The sequence below is a fragment of the Bradysia coprophila genome, unplaced genomic scaffold (genome assembly GCF_014529535.1).
Source record: "Bradysia coprophila strain Holo2 unplaced genomic scaffold, BU_Bcop_v1 contig_313, whole genome shotgun sequence".
Taxonomy (NCBI): domain Eukaryota; kingdom Metazoa; phylum Arthropoda; class Insecta; order Diptera; family Sciaridae; genus Bradysia; species Bradysia coprophila.
In genome coordinates this window covers 413,059-432,081 of record NW_023503572.1, presented here as the reverse complement: position 1 = coordinate 432,081, position 19,023 = coordinate 413,059, and the positions used below count along the sequence as shown (strand labels likewise).

The 19,023-nt window shown below is 37.0% G+C and overlaps 2 protein-coding genes and 1 long non-coding RNA gene across 4 annotated transcripts; all 3 read right to left on the bottom strand.

Annotated features, from left to right (window-relative positions):
- Positions 1-1,336: 1,336 nt before the first annotated feature.
- LOC119079241 lies at positions 1,337-15,837 on the bottom strand. Its single transcript, XR_005088140.1, has 3 exons — positions 15,827-15,837; positions 10,437-10,440; positions 1,337-1,566 (listed from the first exon to the last, which is right to left on the bottom strand). It is a non-coding gene; the product is annotated as an uncharacterized LOC119079241 (long non-coding RNA).
- Positions 2,353-6,271, bottom strand: LOC119079232 (glycine and tyrosine-rich protein-like). The gene is made up of 2 exons (XM_037187023.1): positions 6,149-6,271; positions 2,353-2,895 (listed from the first exon to the last, which is right to left on the bottom strand). Exons 1-2 carry the CDS (start codon positions 6,200-6,202, stop codon positions 2,509-2,511), a joined length of 441 nt encoding a protein of 146 aa, XP_037042918.1. The 5' UTR covers positions 6,203-6,271; the 3' UTR covers positions 2,353-2,508.
- On the bottom strand, positions 8,919-15,412 carry LOC119079215 (glucose dehydrogenase [FAD, quinone]-like). Of its 2 annotated transcripts, XM_037187002.1 has the most exons (5): positions 15,246-15,412; positions 15,045-15,178; positions 13,521-14,980; positions 13,308-13,463; positions 8,919-8,957 (listed from the first exon to the last, which is right to left on the bottom strand). In XM_037187002.1, the coding sequence occupies exons 1-4, from the start codon at positions 15,409-15,411 to the stop codon at positions 13,331-13,333; spliced, it is 1,893 nt and encodes a 630-aa protein (XP_037042897.1). In that variant the 5' UTR covers position 15,412; the 3' UTR covers positions 8,919-8,957; positions 13,308-13,330. The 2 variants fall into 2 exon arrangements, with proteins under 2 accessions (XP_037042897.1, XP_037042898.1); XM_037187003.1 differs by lacking the exon at positions 8,919-8,957 and having other exon boundaries at positions 13,334-13,463; positions 13,517-14,980.
- Positions 15,838-19,023: the final 3,186 nt, after the last annotated feature.

The following is a 19,023-nucleotide window of genomic DNA, read 5'->3' as shown; positions in this document are numbered from 1 at the left end:
TAAATGTTATCCAAACGACAAAGCTACGACAAGCACTGATTGATTTTAATCAAACGTTTTTTTTTAATTACCTGTAGTCGGATGAATTTGATGTCAGGAAATTGCGAGTAAATTTTCGTTGTAACTGATAAGAAACTGGCTTTTAACATAGGTGTCATGCAATAATAACGTCCACATGTAAGAGTGGGAGAGAGAACGTTTATAAAAAATGAAACGAAGGCATGGGAGAGGAGAAAGAATCATAGAACTTTGTGACATATTTCTGGCCAAGACATTCTTCAAATCGAGTTTCTACCATGAAGCCATGATGGTGGCCGCGTGAAAAAAGTGACCTTGCAAAAATTTCAAACTAGGTTTATTATTTTTAAAGAATTTTTAAGAATTTGGTTCTTTTTGCGTAACAAGACCAATTCATGCAAATTTACGTAGATAAAGTCAATTTTTATTTGTCAATTACGATTTCTATTACGATGATAGAATCGTACAATTCAAATGTCAATTTTTTTGTCTTCTTTGAATTGGATTTGGTTTTTTATCTCAAGCTTCATTGAAAACCAGGCGTCCCACTTGTCCGAAATGTCCGAAATTTTCTTCAAGATTTGACCGGAATGACATATTGAAATTTATAAATCGTCTATACAAAAAAAAACGCCTGCGGCGCGCTTAACAAATTTTTAATTGTACTTTCAATCTATCAATATGTTTTACCGAACTATCGCAATGAATATTTGAATAAATATTTTGCATCAATTTCTGAAAACAGTCACATTCAGAATACCCTGCATCAAATTTTGGCAGACGTTTTTAAAAGTTGTCAAACTACTAAATCCCAACAAAAATCTCTTCGAGAAAAGTTTGACGCAGTTATGAAGTACAATTTCTAAAATGAATGATATCGCTAGAGTTGACGCTTTCAGCTTCGTTACGCAAATGGCAGATGATGAGAAAATTTGACAAAATTTGAAAATTTGACAAAATTTGAAAATTTGACGAAATTCGAAGATTTGACAAAAATCAAAAATTTAACGAAATTCGAAAATTTGACAAAATAATGAATATTGAAAAACTTGACGAAAATTGAAAATTTGACGAAAATCGAAAATTTGACGAAGTTTGAAAATTTGACGAAAATCGAAAATTTGACGAAGAAAGTAACTCTATCTGCAACCATTCAAGAAATAGCTCTAAAACCCTAATTGACCCACCTATTTCCAATTTTTGACATTTTTGGCATATGTTCTACTCATTAAACTCTGAGACTTTGCCGAAGAAAGTAACTCTCTATCTGCCACCATTCACAAAATAACTCTAAAACCCTAATTGACCCACCCACAAATAATGATACAATTTCTGGATCTAAATAAGTTTTGCTCGCTTCGCTCACACTTGTTATTTCACATTTTTTTCAGTGATTAATAAGTGACTTCCTTAATATATTTTGACTAAGCGAAGCAAACTCTTGCGAAAAATTTCGGAAAAAATATGTTTTGATCAAAGAATTGAAAATCATACATAAAATACGCTTTATGCTTTCGGGAGAAACTATTATCATCCCGGTATGACGGGCTTTTCATGTTTTCCCCGAAGTTCTTTTTGACAGCCAGTTCGGCACTGGACTATGTTGAATATGTTCAGTCAGGCTTCAGTTAATTAAAGAATTTAACACTAACTTTTGTAGAAAGCTGTAAGATTTCGGGTCCCTTATTCTGGTCTCGCTTTGAGAAAATCTTCTTATTAAAAAAAAACTTCAGCAAATTTTGTGTATAACCTGCTCATTTCATTTACATGCTACATGCGTCGAAAACCGTACTTTTCATGTTTCACTACTTTCTCTCAGCATGTAAAATCCATTACATAACTCGGAATAAAAATGAAAAGTCTCGTTTTCGTGTGTTTGCTGACCTCGGCTTCACCTCGGATCAACAAAATTCACACGAAAACTCTACTTTTCATCTTTTTATCCCTAGTCATGTTAAATACTATTAAAACTTTGTTTTTTGTTGATTAAATGACTTCAAATGAATTGAGACCACCTCGGTTTGCGATTTTTTAGTGAAAATTTCGGCCTCCTCCACATGTGTCAAACGGCATTGTGTTTTTATAAGCCCCCAGTACTTCATACGGGGCCAAAAGTCACTATGATTTCAAATTAGATGTACCAAAAATGTTATTGCTCTTTCTTTTTCATATATGGTATCATCTCCTGATCATTTACTGATAAATATTAAAATCGGTTGGTAATCTTTCATGTTTCGTTTTCTGGTTTAGTCAGATAAAATTTGGGGAGACCTTCAGGTATTGAATATTCATCGGCCGGTTTATATTTACAATACAACTTCTAAAGCAGTGACATACTTTCTATTAGGGCGTGAGTAAATAATATTTAACCACAGACCCTTATTTCAAATATATTTATTTACTTTTGAGTTAATCAACAACACGCTTCGTTTAAAATCAAAGATATCACCGTAACGGTCAACCATTAAGTAAATTGTGAGTAAAATGTATTCAATTTCCTTTTCCACCTCCAAGTCCGGGAATCGGAAGTCCTCCTGGAATTGGAAGTCCACCACCTCCTTTTCCTTCTTCACCTCCTGGAATCGGAAGTCCTCCTGGAATTGGAAGTCCTCCTGGAATTGGAAGACCTCCGGGAATTGGAAGTCCTCCTGGAATTGGAAGTCCACCACCTTTCTTTCCTTTTTCACCTCCTGGAATTGGAAGACCTCCTGGAATTGGAAGACCTCCGGGAATCGGAAGTCCTCCAGGAATTGGAAGATCTCCGATAATTGGAAGTCCTCCACCTCCTTTTCCCCCTCCATTACCATTTCCTTCACCACCTCCTTTCCCTCCTCCTCCTAATACTGGGAGTCCTCCGAGAGGTGTAGAGGTGATTAGCTGTAATTAAGTTTATGAATTGGGTAAATGTATGAAAAAGTGAAAGATATACGCTATTCGTAAAAAAGTATATTTCGATCAATTATGTATAACAAAAAGTGCTAAAACGCAAATTCAAGTTTGCCAGTAAATTAAAATGGAATCGAGTGTTTTTTTTGAAAACTCATAGATAGACAAATTATTATTATTATTAATTATTAGATCAGCATAATTAAGAAACGTTGAGTTGAAAGGGCAGCACGCCCGGAATGTAATTTAACTCTCCAAAAGCCTCTACAATTAGAAGAAGTGGAAGCTAGCTGTCAATTTGGTTCTATAATAGCCTCACATTGCACATGACAATTGGATTAATTTTGCAAAATTTGCATATCATGAATCTTGTAACCTAAACACTGGTACCGAAAAGGTCCGGCTTCGATCCCCATTACGAACGAACATAGTAGAAAATTGAAATTTTCCAGAAAATGATGAAAAAATATTGTTGCATACGAGCGTCTCTTTAATATTAATCGATTGATAAGATGATTCTAGGCAAAATATTGTTCTACGTTATGTCTCTAAAATCTTTGGTTTTATTTATACCGACAACTTAGTCCTAACTTTTGGCACAATTCGGTACTTTACGTCAACTTTATAAATAAATCCAAATATTTCAGGGCATAACGTAGAACAATTTTTTACTTAGAATCATGTTGTCCATCGATTAAAAATAAAGAGACGCTTGTATGGGGCCGTCCATAAAGGACGTCCGCGTTTTCTACTGGATTTTCGATACCTCCTCCCTTGTCACACTAATGTCCGTTTTCGAATACACCCCCCCGGAGGACGTCCACTTTTAGTTAAAAACGAATTTTCTTAATTCGAAAAATATGAAGTAAAACTTCACTTCGATTATCCTTCGTTCAACCTAACAAGTATTTGTTTAAATTAACAAAATTGTAATTATGCAAAAATCTGCATTATTGACGCCTGGAAATATTTGCTGGAATGATGGATAATTATTTTGATTATCGATAGTTACCATACCATACCATACACTTTAATACTGGACAAAAGAAGGTATTCCCTAGTTCGAACCATCAAACCTCCCACTTAGAAGCACGATTTTCGTAACTTTAACATAAATGTGTCACGCATTACACTCCAAATTAAATCGCAATTTCGTTTCAACTGGTTTGACGTACTGAGACGTACTGCAGCCGTGCATCGGAGTCGCAGTGATGATGGAAAAACTGTCGGTTTCTCACACAAAGTTGCTCCTCCGTCACATCAAATAACACCTTTGCTAAACTCATTTAATTGCACCGATGCGCCGATGCACTGAATTTTTTTTAAGTAATGAAACTATACAGAAACTTCAAGAAATAAAGTGGACGTCCGGATTTCGTTATACCCCCCTCCCCACTGGTCACAACGAGTCCGTTTTTAGCCAACACCCCCTCCCCCCCTAAGCGCGGACGTCCTTTATGGACGGCCCCTATCCAACAATTTCATACTTTTCTGGAAAATTTCAAAAATGTATGGAAGTGACTCGTTTTTGTCAATTATTTTTACAATTTAGGGTTAACATTGCCTTGTGCCGGAAAAAACAAATTTTGTCTCGACCCCACAAACACTTTTGCACAGTCAAAGTGAATATGCAAGAACTTTTTATTTAAACTTTGTTCAAGCTCACCGTGCCCTAGATGAGAGAGTTAAGGGTAGTTAGGGAATGCAGCGATGATTACCATAACCACATATCGCCCAAAACCACTTACAGTGGATATGTGACGCAAGTACTGTTATCCACTTACAAAAGAACTGATATCGGTGTAGGTGACGCTTACGAATCTGTAAGTTCTTTTGTAAGTGGATAACAGGACTTGCGTCACACCTCCACTGTAAGTGGTTTTGGGCGATATCAACTCTTTTGTAAGTTGTGATTTTTTAGAATTGGGTCGCAGATAATAGACAATCATATTGTGCAGTTTCAACGAAAATATTCTTCTTACAAAACTGTGTAACTTTCTTTTTGATCTGAACCTTCCAGCTATCATTTTACGAAATTCAAAAATTTGACGAAAATCGAAAATTTGACGAAAATCAAAAAGTTGATGAAAATCGAAAATTTGACGAAAATCGAAAATTTGACGTATTTAAAACGCTCATAGCTATCAAATAAGCGACGTTTCAGGGAAACAATGAAAGACGTATCGACTAGAATCTAAAACTCTGTAACTTTGTCTTTTACACGAGGTTTCCATCTGCCGACGAAGATTGATTAAAATCAATAGAAAGCTTGCAAAAAAATTTTTAAATTCGCCTAAGCTCGACAAACTAAAGTATCTTCGCTTGTTGTATCAATAATAGCACAACAATCGATATTCTGTTTATTGATTCTAATTAATGAAATGTTAATACAGTCGTTAAACTTGTTAAAATGTATGTTTTCAGTATATTTAGCTTATCCTTCTGTCACATCTTGTGACAGCTTTTTACGTGTTTGTACGTTTTCTCTCCCAGCAGCAAAAACCCTATCCCAGCAAAAAAAGAAACTGTATCGAATGCCGCAATTGCATTTAAAAACGAACATTCGATTTTCTTTTCTTCCTTTTCTATGCACAAAAAATGCACTCAAATCGACGACATGTGTGCTGAAACGATCGTCTATTTGCGCTAAATGAATTTTACTAAACAATTCGACGTTATATCATTTTATTGACATTGAAACTATAAAAAAATATTTTTCACTTCAATCCAAATTTCTCATTTTCTTAATTTCTCAGAATCCTCACAAAAATAGAACATAATTTGGAGCGCGCCAAATATTAATTTGGTAAAACTCATCTATTTCAAAATGTATGAAAATCCATTTCTTCTTACAAATTTTGAAATTTAATATCTCGGCCAAATCTTAACCTTATGAGGCGTGTGACAGTTCGTTCAGCTCGTATGGATGCCCGGAATATTACGAATAAAATAAGTGGGGGTAGTAAGAGCGGAGGGGGAAAAGTCAAAAAACTTGTGAATATATATTCATCAGTCCTACGGAAAAAAAAATTTTGTCAAATTTTTCAGTGTGAACGGACTTGCGTCACGGCCCTTCACTAACGTGGGGCCATGATGTGGTATATTGTATAACAAATCCATGCAATTAGGTCAATTAAAATTAAGCATAACCAAATATAGTGACTTGCGTTATATTAAATACGATACGAGTCTTTACATTTTCACTCTAGTCAAAGGACAATTTAAAATGAATAAATGTACTTACTTGAGCCAAAAGCAAAACTTTAAACAAAATCATTACTAGAGACTGGAGCCGCATGTTTAAATATAATAAATTAATAAATTTCACCGTGTTGTAGCAAAACTGAACTGCATCTGTAATTTCATGTGAAGCTCTTTTTATATAAAATGAACCATCCGGTGCGTTTGCTTCGACTGAGCTTCGTACGAACCCGTTTATCCATTGCGTACGTGACCCTAGTGCGTCTGTCGCCCTACTTTGACCGTAAGCCTATTACGCCCGTAAACGTAGTTAAAGTAAAATTATTATGAAATGTTTACATATTAGAAATTGCGCATAGCGCGATTACGAAGCCCCGTACGACGTCCCATTCAAATGTAATATAAATTTCAAATTGACCTAAGAAGCAGACAGTAAGGGCAAAGCATTTAGTTATGTTAATAGATGACGAATCCGCAATAAAAAAAATGTCCGTCCGTCCGTCCGTCTGTGACCCCTCTAGCTTGAGTAAATCACAACCTTTTTTGAAAATTCTTTTTTTCCCCGATTGGTAAGGTCAAGTTCGAAAATGGGCATGGTAGGCTCGGCCCTTCCAGAGCTAGGGCCCTATAGGTGTTTTTCAGTCTTTCGACGATATCTACCGAAATACGCACGCAATGGCTGCTTGTGATATATCAAATGAAAGGTATTGACGAGTAGAACAAAGTTGCTGAACATTGTTTTTGGGTAAGATGCAACGTGGGCTTGTTGGGAGGGCTCAAAGATCGTTACTCGGCCCTAAGTGTTCTTTGCACATAAATCGAGTAAATCTCATCCGATTTTGCTAGATTTAGTTTTTTATGGAAGGTAATTGAATACCGAAAAGAACGTGGCGAAAAAAGTTTCAAATTTGGGCCCTTGGACTAAGGCCACTACTCGGCCCTAAGTGTTTTTTGCAAATAAATCGAGTAAATCTCATCCGATTTTTCTAGTTTTTGTTTCGTTTGAGAGATAATTGAAAACCGAAAACAACGTGGCGAAAAAAGTTTCAAATTTGCTCCCTTGGACTAAGGCCGCTACTCGGCCCTAAATGTTTTTTGCACATAAATCGAGTAAATCTCATCCGATTTTGCTAGTTTTTGTTTCATTTGATAGATAATTGAACGCCGAACAGAATGATGGCAAAAAAAGTTTCAAATTTGGGCCCTTGGACTAAGGCCGCTACTCGGCCCTAAGTGTTTTTTGCACATAAATCGAGTAAATCTCATCCGATTTTGCTAGTTTTTGTTTCATTTAATAGATAATTGAACGCCGAACAGAATGATGGCAAAAAAAGTTTCAAATTTGGGCCCTTGGACTAAGGCCGCTACTCGGCCCTAAGTGTTTTTTGCACATAAATCGAGTAAATCTCATCCGATTTTGCTAGTTTTTGTTTCATTTGATAGACAATTGAATGCCGAACAGAATGATGGCGAAAAACGTTTCAAATTTGGGCCCTTGGACTAAGGCCGCTACTCGGCCCTAAATGTTTTTTGCACATAAATCGAGTAAATCTCATCCGATTTTTCTAGTTTTTGTTTCGTTTGAGAGATAATTGAATACCGAAAACAACGTGGCGAAAAAAGTTTCAAATTTGCTCCCTTGGACTAAGGCCGCTACTCGGCCCTAATTTTTTTTTGCACATAAATCGAGTAAATCTCGGTAATTGAATACCCACTGGAAAGTTGGCAAAAAATTTTGGGTTTCTAAAATAATGTCGTAAATTGTTGGTTTTATTTGAGAGGTACTTCGTACGGACTTTCGTAATTGCGCTATGCGCAATTTTAAAAATGAACACTTTCAGTAAATTTGACCATGCTCAACTTGACTTGCATTTTGGTAACAAACGCATTAGAGGGTTGTAGACGTATTAGGTTTCCTGACGAAATAGGATTACGGGTCGTACGGGGCTAAGTCGCAGCAAACGCTCCGACTGTTCCGATGCCTTGTTTCAACAACATTCTATTCAGTGTTTGATAACAAACAAAAAAAAAAAAGGAAAATCGAATGAAATTTAATCGAGTTGCATATATAATAGACCTAGGGCCGAGTAGCGGTCTTTAATGTGAAAGTCTTAATCTGTCTCAGTTCTTTCACTTCCTTGCTGAAAAGCTGTGAAGGAACAATCGACAGCACCGCGCGAAGTAAAATGTGATAAATTCCTATTTAAACAGCTATTACCGCTATATTAACCTACATTTACCTACAAATAAACAATTTACTGATAAATATGCTGGTATATAGCTCAAAATAACTATCTATACAATTATATAGCTCAATATAGCTGTATATAGATGTCCATAATATGGGATGCTTGAAACATCCCACTGATCAGTAACTTTGTATCATTTTCACCTATTTACATTGTTTTTACAAAAATTCAAAATGGCGGCCGACTACCATTGTGTTAGGAAGTGGAAAGTAGTACGGCTGCATTACATTCGTTAGTACCTTGCAAACAAACAAAAATTCATGAAACAATACCTTCACTGTATGGCTGAGTAGCCTGGTATGAGTTCACTCCAAGGGACCTAGCTCTCGCACCGACGAACCGAATTTCAGAAACTTTTTTTTCCCTGATTGGTAGTACCAATTTGGTACGGGCAATACCTATCAAATAAAGCAAAAACAAATGAATGTTCTGTATACCTGGTTCACAACAAGGGGTGTAGCTCACGAGTCGGTCATCCGATTTGTATAATTTTGTCTAACGGTATTGTAAATACCTATCTTTTGCCGTTTCATTTACATTTCCATAGTTTATTTTACCATAGATATCCCCAAAAAAACCTTAAAACACTTAGGCGGCCCTAAATCATGAAGGGCCAACCCGAATATGCCCATCCTCGAAATTAGCCTCACTATTTCAACCACCTTTCAGAGAAAAAAGAAATTGAAATCAGAATTGATTTACTCAGTACATAAACGTGACCGTCTGCTTCGAATTCCATCATGGCACTGTAATCCTATGAGCCGCTTTGAACTTCGTACGGGGCTAAAAAGGTAAAATATAAATTGATCGTCACACTTGTTCCATTTACAATTATTTAATCAACCTCATTCCTAAGATCGTCATACTCGGACTGAACACGTATCAGCTATTTGACAACTGTTTAAATATATAACGTTTCGTCAAATTTGATCTGACTCACTTCATAGCCTTGAATATCTTCATTAAAAAATGCATTCAGATTCTGAATTTCAGAATTTATTTAAAATTCATAATCTGGTTTTCTCGTATATCATGCCCACACGTTAGTAAGCGGGCGTGACGCAGGTCCAAATCCAAAAAAGTTTTTTTTTTGAAACGGCGGAGCATATTTAGTAAATATTATTTACATATACTTTTTGACTTCCCACCGTTAACTCCAACGACCACTAAACCTTAAGTAGATTACAATTTTGCAGACTTTTGAAATTTAAAGATTTTGGTTTTTGTATGAAAATAAGCAAAATTTCGTTTTTTTAGATAACTGAAATCGCCTACTTTAGTTAGCTAGTTACTTAGTTCTTATGAAATGATATCCCAAAAATAAGAATGGAAAAATGGAAAAGTTGGAAAAATCCCATATCTTGGAAGCTTCCAAATTCTCCATACAAATATCATATAAAAGCCAATTTGAATGTGTGTGTGTGTGTGTGTGTGTTGTATATTTTATTTTATTATTAATGATACCGTTGATCTCAACTAATTACTAGCATATTTGAGTTATTTATAATTTATTACAAGTTCCACACCCGGTGTGGAATGCGTTTACATTTGACATTTGTTGTTGCTCAGCTGTGGGTGTTTTCAGTTATTGTTTCAAATTGAAATTTGGTTTTCGATTTGTCACTGACGAATTGATGAAAATATTTCTCAGAGAAAAAAATTTCCGAAATTACTTCTGATTAATCTGACTATCTGATTTATGATATGTAGGTAACTGTGAATTCGCTAAATAAATTGAACAAAGTTTAGACACCTTCGTCGAAGAATCTGAAGCCCGATCAATGAAACGAGGTATAGATTTACGGTCCTTCCGAGGATCAGTCGAAGCAAACGCTCCGACTGTTCTGATGCCTTGTTTTTATTGCGGATTCGTCATATATGAACATAGGCAAATGCTTTGCACTTACTGTCTGCTTCCAATTCAACATGTTACACACGGCATATTAATCTTATAAGCACCCAGTACTTCGTACAGGGCTAAAAAGTTCATGAAATTCGGTCAACATTTACTCGAGATATTGACAAAATACACCACGTTCACTGTACTGCCGAGTAGCCGGATATGAGCTCCGTCAAAAGGACCTAGCTCACGCTCCGGTGAACCAAATTTCATAAACTTTTTTTTCCATGATTGGTCGACCTACAAGCAAAAACTGCTTCGCGCCCTGTACCTGGTTCACTTAAAGGGCTCTAACTCACGAATCATCCAAAAATGGGAATAAAGATAAATGGAGAGTACCTGAGCAATCTCCGCTTCGCTGATGACATTGTACCGATAGCAGCGAATCTAGGTCAGGCTCAGCTTATGCTACAACAGTTAAATGAAGAGGCAAGCAAAGTTGGCCTCAAGATGAACTTATCGAAAACAAAAGTCATGACCAACATCGGGGACGATAGAGAGATCAAAATTGGTGACACTGTCATTGAACGAGTCGACAGCTATGTATATCTAGGACATAAACTGAAGTTAGGTCTGGACAACCAAACTGCAGAAATAAGACGTAGGATTGGTCTTGCATGGGCAGCGTTCGGAAAACTCAGACTAATTTTCAAAAGCAAAATGAATAATAGTCTGAAACGCAAAGTTTTCGACACTTGTGTCCTTCCAGTGCTCACTTATTGAGCAGAAACGTTAACTTTAGCGAAAGCATCCGAAGATAAATTTAGAGTGACACAAAGAGCCATGGAACGGAGTATGCTTGGAATAACACTCAGAGACAGAATGACGAATCAATGGATTCGACAACAGACCAGGCTCGAGACCAGGGTCGTTGATGTCATGGAAAGAATAGCATCTCTGAAATGGAGCTGGGCGGGACATATTGCAAGAAGGACAGACGAACGTTGGACCAAAAAGATCATGAACTGGCGACCATATAAAAGACGAGCTATAGGTAGACCACCAGAGAGATGGACAAACGGAATTAAGAATATTGCAGGTACAAACTGGCAGCAAATGGCAATGGATCGTACAAAATGGAAAGAAGTTGGAGAGGCCTACATCCAGCAGTGGATAGAAACAGGCTGATTTGAAAATTTGACGAAAGTAGAAAATTTGACAAAATTTGAAAATTCGACGAAATTCGAAAATTTGACGAAAATCGAAAATTTGTCGAAATTTAACGAAAATCGAAAATTTTGACGAAATTGAAAATTTGACGAAAATAGAAAATTTGACGAAATTTAACGAAAATCGAAAATTTGACGAAATTTAACGAAAATCGAAAATTTGACGAAATTCTAAATTTGACGAAATTCGAAAATTTGACGAAATTCTAAATTTAACGAAATTCGAAAATTTGACGAAAATCGAAAATTTGTCGAAATTTAACGAAAATCGAAAATTTGACGAAATTCGAAAATTTGACGAAATTCAACGAAAATCGAAAATTTGACGAAATTCTAAATTTAACGAAATTCGAAAATTTGACGAAATTCGAAAATTTGACGAAATTCGAAAATTTGAAAATTCGAAAATTCGACGAAATTCGAAAATTTCACGAAAATCGAAAATTTGTCGAAATTTAACGAAAATCAAAAATTTGACGAAAACTCTATCTGCAACCATTCAAAAAATAGCTCTAAAACCCTAATTGACCCATCCATTTCCAATTTTTTACATTTTTTGCATACGCCCCTCTATTCTACTCGTAAAACTCTGAGACTTTGCCGAAGAAAGTAACTCTCTATCTCTCATAATCGCAAAAATATTAGTCCTTTCATCCTACGCTCGAGTAGCTCAAAATTTGGTCACTCTGACCACTCTAGCTCAACCGGATCTGCACCAATTTTTCTAAATATTTTTTTGGTCGATTAGTGTGGCGAATACCTTTCATTTGATGGGTCTCAAGTCTCAGTAGCTTTCAATACAGCTGAGCTACAGCCGAAAACACGTTCCCAACCCTCGAAAACCACACTCCACTCAGAAACCACTTCCGAGGCCAATAAAACAATAAAGCAATTTTCCTGTCTTTCTCTACCTCCACGGTGAATTGGATGTTTTCATTGAACGAGTTGAAAACTTTTTGGATCAAACCTACTTGGTTTTTCGGTACGGCTGTGACGATATCATCTACGAATCTGTAGCAGAACAGTAGTTTGAACGGTAATTTCTCCTCTAACATTTCCATGACCAGATCTGCGAAACACGGTGAGCCAGGGGAACCCATTGGTGAACCAAAGATTTATTGATAGAAGACTTCGTTATATCTGAAGATGCAATTTTCCATGACAAGTTCCAATCCAGCTAAAAATTCCGTTTTTGAGAGCTTCGTGAATTGTGCAATTTTTGCCCATTTCTTCTCTATGACGTCGTACACAAGTTCTTTCGGTGTTTTGGTGAATAGTGATATCACATCCAATGATATCAGAATGTACGTTCTCGGAATTTCGACAGTTTTGAGAAGTTCTTTACCGATTTGTTCGTTTTCCCGGTTACATTTTTTAGGATATTCGCAAACATCTTTGATAAGTTGTAAGTGGGAGCATCCGTCATTGATACTATCGGTCTCAGTGGGGCATCTGGTTTGTGTATCTTCGGTTTTCCATAGATCCGTGAGCAGATTGAGTTGTATCTTGTTAGTTGGGTAGCTTCATTCTCATCCAGCCTTCCATTTTAGAATCAGTCGGTCGCAACATGTACAAAGGTATGACTTACTTCCTAGAGGATTGTCATTTCCTTGCCACTGTCGCCATGGCCTGATGAGAAAGTGGAAATTTTGAACAGCATTTTAATGCAAAACGTCGAAAAACGTACTTAATACAGAAAATCTCACAGATCGAAACAGTGGCAAAAACCATTCGCTAAGACAGATGAGTGAAGAATTTTTCAATACATTCATTGAAATTGGCTTGGTAAAGAGAAACCATTAAAATGTTAAAACGATGCTAAAATAAAATTTGTTCAGAGATATATCATCAAGCAAACTTGAATCGACATCCATCATTTTATTCGAATTATCAGGATACAGTGATGCTCAGCTGTATCGAAAAACGATTCGATTGCGACTTGCGATGCTGGCACGATATTGACTTTTAATATAATCGGAAGCCTTCTCTGCAATCATAGTGATTGGAGCATTTGTGTTTCCCGATGTTATGTACGGCATTCTGAAAGAACAGTCCGAGGTGAAATTCAATTGAAATTTGCTAGACTTTCAAACCTACATGCTGCCATCGACGATTCGTAGTGCATCGACACCATATACTCGTAGGTTCGAATCAACAACAGCTTCTGAATCCGTACCGATACCCATTTTACAAGTGCCCACATAATGGTAAGCGGTGTCGGTCAATTGTTGAATGTAGCACTCCAAATACGCGTCTGACTTCATTTCGAACTGTTGGCAAGCTTTCAATGGCAACCAGGCAAATTGACCGCCATGCGCTCTGTACGACTCGGAATCGGTGAATGCTATCTGCCGCTTCACTTCGCGCAGCATAGTTTCCATGTCCTCCCTCCGATCGAAGTACTTCGGAGTGATAATTGGCTTATTGCGGACATCTGTTCCGTTCAATTCGATATATCCATTCGATTTCGGTTGCAGGTCAAGGGAAAAGACCACAGCAACATCCCGATCCGTATTCAACGACAGCAGTTGCTGCAATGTGTCGTCATTGAAGCGTTCCCGTTTCATGTAGGAAGCGAATGCGGAACTGTTCCGTCCGAAATAGGCGTGGTAGAATTGAATATCGGCTGGACGCGTCGAATCGTTCTTTGAATTTAGGTACCCGCTCACCTGTCGCATTGACACCAACGGTCCGCTGTTGTGAATGGCAAATTGATACAAATTATCGAATTCGGAAGATTGTGGCGTTTCGGTTGGATCGAAGGTGAAGAACATTCGAACAACGAGATGATCGTACAGATTCTTGCCGACGCCGTTCAAGTACTTTTTCGGTTTGATTTTGTGTTTGTTCAATTGATCAAGCGGTCCGATGCCTGATAGCATCAACAGTACTGGACTCATAATGGCACCAGCTGATAAAATCACTTCTTTACGGGCATACGCCTCCATGATTGTACCGTTATTGTAATCAAACCGTACACCATAGGCTAGGTTGCGCTTGTTGACCAGAATGGTTTGGACGAGCGCATTTTTAATGACATGCAAATTGGATCGATGTTTGGCTGGAATCAAATATGCCTTAGCGCTACTCTGTCGGCGACCATGGAAAATCGTTCCTTGAAGATTCACATATCCGCTTGTTTCATCGGCATTTATATCATCGACAGGTTTCATGCCACTTTCCACAGCTGCATCGATGAATATTCGGTCTGTAGCCAGGAAATCTCCAAACGTTTCGATCTTCATCGGTCCCTTATTGCTATGGTAACGCCCGCCCTTGAATGCAACCACGGAAGCATTCTGATTGCACTCACTTTTCTTAAAATAGGGCAACACGTTTTCATAGTCCCAGCCAGTGTTGCCCAGCTCGGACCAATAATCGTAATTGAACTTATTGCCACGCACATAAACCATACCGTTTATGCTTGACGAACCACCTAACATTTTACCACTCGGCCAAAAGCAGCCATCCGGTTGTGCTTGACATGCTTTCGATGACTTTGCGCTAAACTGCCAGTCCACATGCGTGCCTCGAAGTGTGGATTCAAAGCCGAAAATCTTAGTGGAACAAAAGTAGCGTCGAATGAATCAAACGAATCAAAATTTGTAACCGAGAAAATACTTCGGATTCAAATGGAGGATCTCCACCGGCCTCAAGCAACAATACATTCCATTTGGGGTTTTCGCTCAGTCGACTCGCTACTATCGATCCAGCTGTTCCACCACCAATCACAACGAAGTCGTACACATCAAGTTCTGTTCAGGATTATCATTTATTAATTGCAGCTGTGTGTGAGCAGAAGGTACCCGAAAACGTCATTACCCCGTTTCGTTGCAATTCGTCCATAATCTCGGGGCCACATTCCTTCTGGCGAGACGGCACATTGGACTGTTAATAATGTTTGTATCAAGGCTGCAAACAGCTGATCGGCTACTCCAACACTTTGTGTAGATAACAAGTTGAGAGTGTGATTCAGACACGTATTCATTTTGCAAATGGTTCATTGACTAAAGACATTTTAATGATAAATATGCCTACAAATTTTGAACAGATATTTGTTTTATCCAAATGTTCAACATACCGCTGCGAATATCGTAATCAGCATGTTACATAATCTGCTGTACAATATTTTACGTGTTTGTGACTAGACTACATTGAAAGAGGTTTTCCGTATTTACATTCCACAAGTCTAATATTCTGTTGCGTATAGTTGGTCCAGCAAGTAAGTCATGTCTGCACGAGTTTAAATGCGTGCGTATGTCTCTGAGTGTGAATTTTGTGAAACAAGTGGATGTTTCACGCTGACTGCACACATTCAAACAAGTTCATTTGGCCCAATTATTTGACCAAAGTTGTATCATATTATGCGCCACGTGGTAAGGCACAGTGACGCAAGTTTTCACACACTAAAACATTAGCTAACGCCGACCCGTACGGAACAGAGGCATCGATGCTTTGGTGAAAAACATACATTTGGGCGTTTTTTGGATTTTAGTTTAATTTTGATATCTTTCCACCAGAATTCATATTCAAAAATGTACGACCGCAATAACGACCACGAATGTATTTAAAAGAAAATGCTCTCAAAAGAAAATAGATTTGGTTGTAGCAGTTTGACCAGCTCTGAGAAAACTTGTAAACTCCCCAAATAACGGATCGATTCGTCTACGTAATTTAGCAATGGTCTTTCCAGCCGATCTACAACGTGAATTGGGATCATAGGAAAAGATCGATTGTAGGTCAGAAAGGGGTGTTTAAAGAAGCAACTAGAGTCAAAGAATCAAAGAATTAATTTAGCGACCTAATATTTCTGATTTGTTGAATCTTAAAGTTTTGACCTAGCGATTTCTTAATCTATAATTCGTTTCCTTAATCCTAAATTTGTGCGGTTCCTAACCTATGATTTGGCTTTCTTAATTCTAATTTGTTCGTTAAGCTATAGTCACTTCATAAACTAATGAAAATGTTCACGTGTATTAAATTCGCCAAAAAGCGGTGTTGTCCGTATTTATGCGCATAAATATATTAAAATAAATCACTTACGATGGAGCTCTTGATGTTTGGTCGCAATCATGTGGCTGAGCGGATGTTATGCACCATGTATGACACGAGACCCAAACCAAACAGCGACTGTCCGGAACCCACAACGTTATTAGAAAAAATCGTATTGGAAATAGCACTGTCGATCGGATTCCGATCAGATAACATTAAACTTTCTTATTTATTTTCATTCATGGGCAACGACGGCCATTTGTTTTTTTTTCATTTTTTGTTTCACATACGCGGCCACAACATTGACGAATTAAATCTGTTTGCATCCTAGCGGATATCAATTTCTCTTTGTTCACAAATTATTGACGCATGTTTTGCTTATCTAGTTGTCTACCATAGGGTTCGGTTATTGCCTAGTATTTGAATTTTATATTTCTTAATCGATTCGGTCGCTGTGTCTATTTTATTTTCGTTTTGATTTTGTGAAAGGGAAAGCATTTACTGCCGTAAAACCCTTTATCTTTTCGTATAACGTTATAATTGAAGCTTAACCTAATTTACAGTTCCCACCTGCCCTAACTATTCGGCCGCTTAATTTCCGTGGTTTATTGACAATAGGTATTTCATAAATTGGCGAACAGGTAAACGAGAATCGGGCCAGATTTTGGCGGGAAAGGGATTAATTTATAAGGACGAGAAATGGGGGCGGTTCTTGTAATGATTCGTTATTTCAGTCAAAAAACCCTTAAAGGGTAAATGTGACGCAAGTCCTTTATCTTACTTACAAATTAACTGATATCGATGAGGGTGACGCATTGTGCGCCGTACGCAAAAGTTTTATCAACAAAAAATTAACCCAAAAAATTTGTGGAAGAAAATTTTACAAAAAGAAATTTGCGTCACAAGTCGGAGATGTTGAGAAATCTAATGTTAGCAAAATGGTTAAAAAATGTACTGAAAGAATTTAAACGGAAGAAAACCGAATCATCACCAACTATAGTTGTTTCATTCTGAGAATTTCGTGAAACAACTTTTTCCCCGAAAAAATCTTGTTGGACTGCCATGGCTCTTAAAAAATATGCCTCCGAAGTGGTCGCGAAAATCATTTTGTATCAATAACTCCAACATGAAAGCTGTGAATAATGTCAAATTGTATATATTTATGAAGGTCAATGAGGCCCCTGGGGAAGTTAGCAGCAGTTGGTCATTTTTGGGCTTGACGACTGAAATTCGACGGATTTCGACAAGAAAACTATGATCGAAAATTTCAATTTTTCTCTACTTCTGAGAGAGTGGTATTTGCGGCCAAGAAAATACTTGGTCGGCCGCTCTCTCCGTCCGAAAATGGATTTACATAAATATATTTTTCCGGTCGCGATCAAGGGTGCATGCTTTGCTGTTGAAATGACTGGTTGAAATATACTATTATCACCACGTTGCATACGTTTCTGTTTCCTCTTTATTTTTAGATTTAAGAGGTTCCGAGTCTTCAGTTTTGATACAAACCAAATACTATGTCGCCATCTCGTTTCCTTCGAATGAAACGCTTGTGATTATTCTTAATAATATTATATGTTATCCTTAATGACAATAAAAATTCGAACATTTGTTTTGTGGCTCCTAGTTCCATCTATGTATTTCGATAGTTTCGAATAATAAGCCATTGAAAGGAATTTGAAAAATTATTAGATTAATTGCAATGCGTTAAATCTGTACAAAAATGCTAGTTAGATTATTACGAAAATGAATTGGTATTTCGAGCCTTACTTTATATACGGGCAAATTGACTAAAATAAAATTGGTAACAATTTAGCAATTTTGGATAATTATGGACTGAAGATGGTTAGACCACGCTAACCTCTGACCGCGACTGTATCCGGAGGTCGAAACAGCATTTTATCTCCACTCTCGCTTTTTAATTTTTTCTGCATGTTAGATAACACCACCTCTGGAATTAGTATGTTTTCCAGGTAAAATACATTTCTGTACCTTCGGAATATTGAAGTTATGTTAGTTACGAACGAAGAATCGGTAACATGGCCTTCATGCAAGTGAATGGGGAATAAGAAAATAGTTGATTGCAAGTAGACGAATGCGAGTTCATTCTCTGAACCTCGCCAAATCAGATCAACTAATTGCCGACCGGAAATTGTAAACGAGGAATTTTCTGTGTCGTGCTCATATGTCTTTAATGTCTTTATTAGGATTTCTAGAAATTTTAACAATTTTTACGGTTGTTTAAGCGAAAACTCGGAAGCATAAATTAATATCACCGCACATTCATCCGTCGTACATGAGATTTTATGTATTTCTTTGTTGTCATTTTCAAATTTTTATTTTTCCGTTTTTCTTTTTAAAAGTACGGTTAGTTTTCACGTTTCGAAGTTTTAATATGTCATCAAGCATTCACGAAATTTTTCGAAGTGAACAAGGACGCGGTGTCGAAATTGAAAAATGGCTGATTTTAACACAATAAACAGTTTTTAAATTTAATAGTGACGGTAAATGCTCAAATTTTAAGAATGTCGAACCAAATTTCATTGGAAAATGTGTGCAACAACGTATTAGTGTTACTAGTTTGTGCATTTTTTACTTAAATGCATAGAAG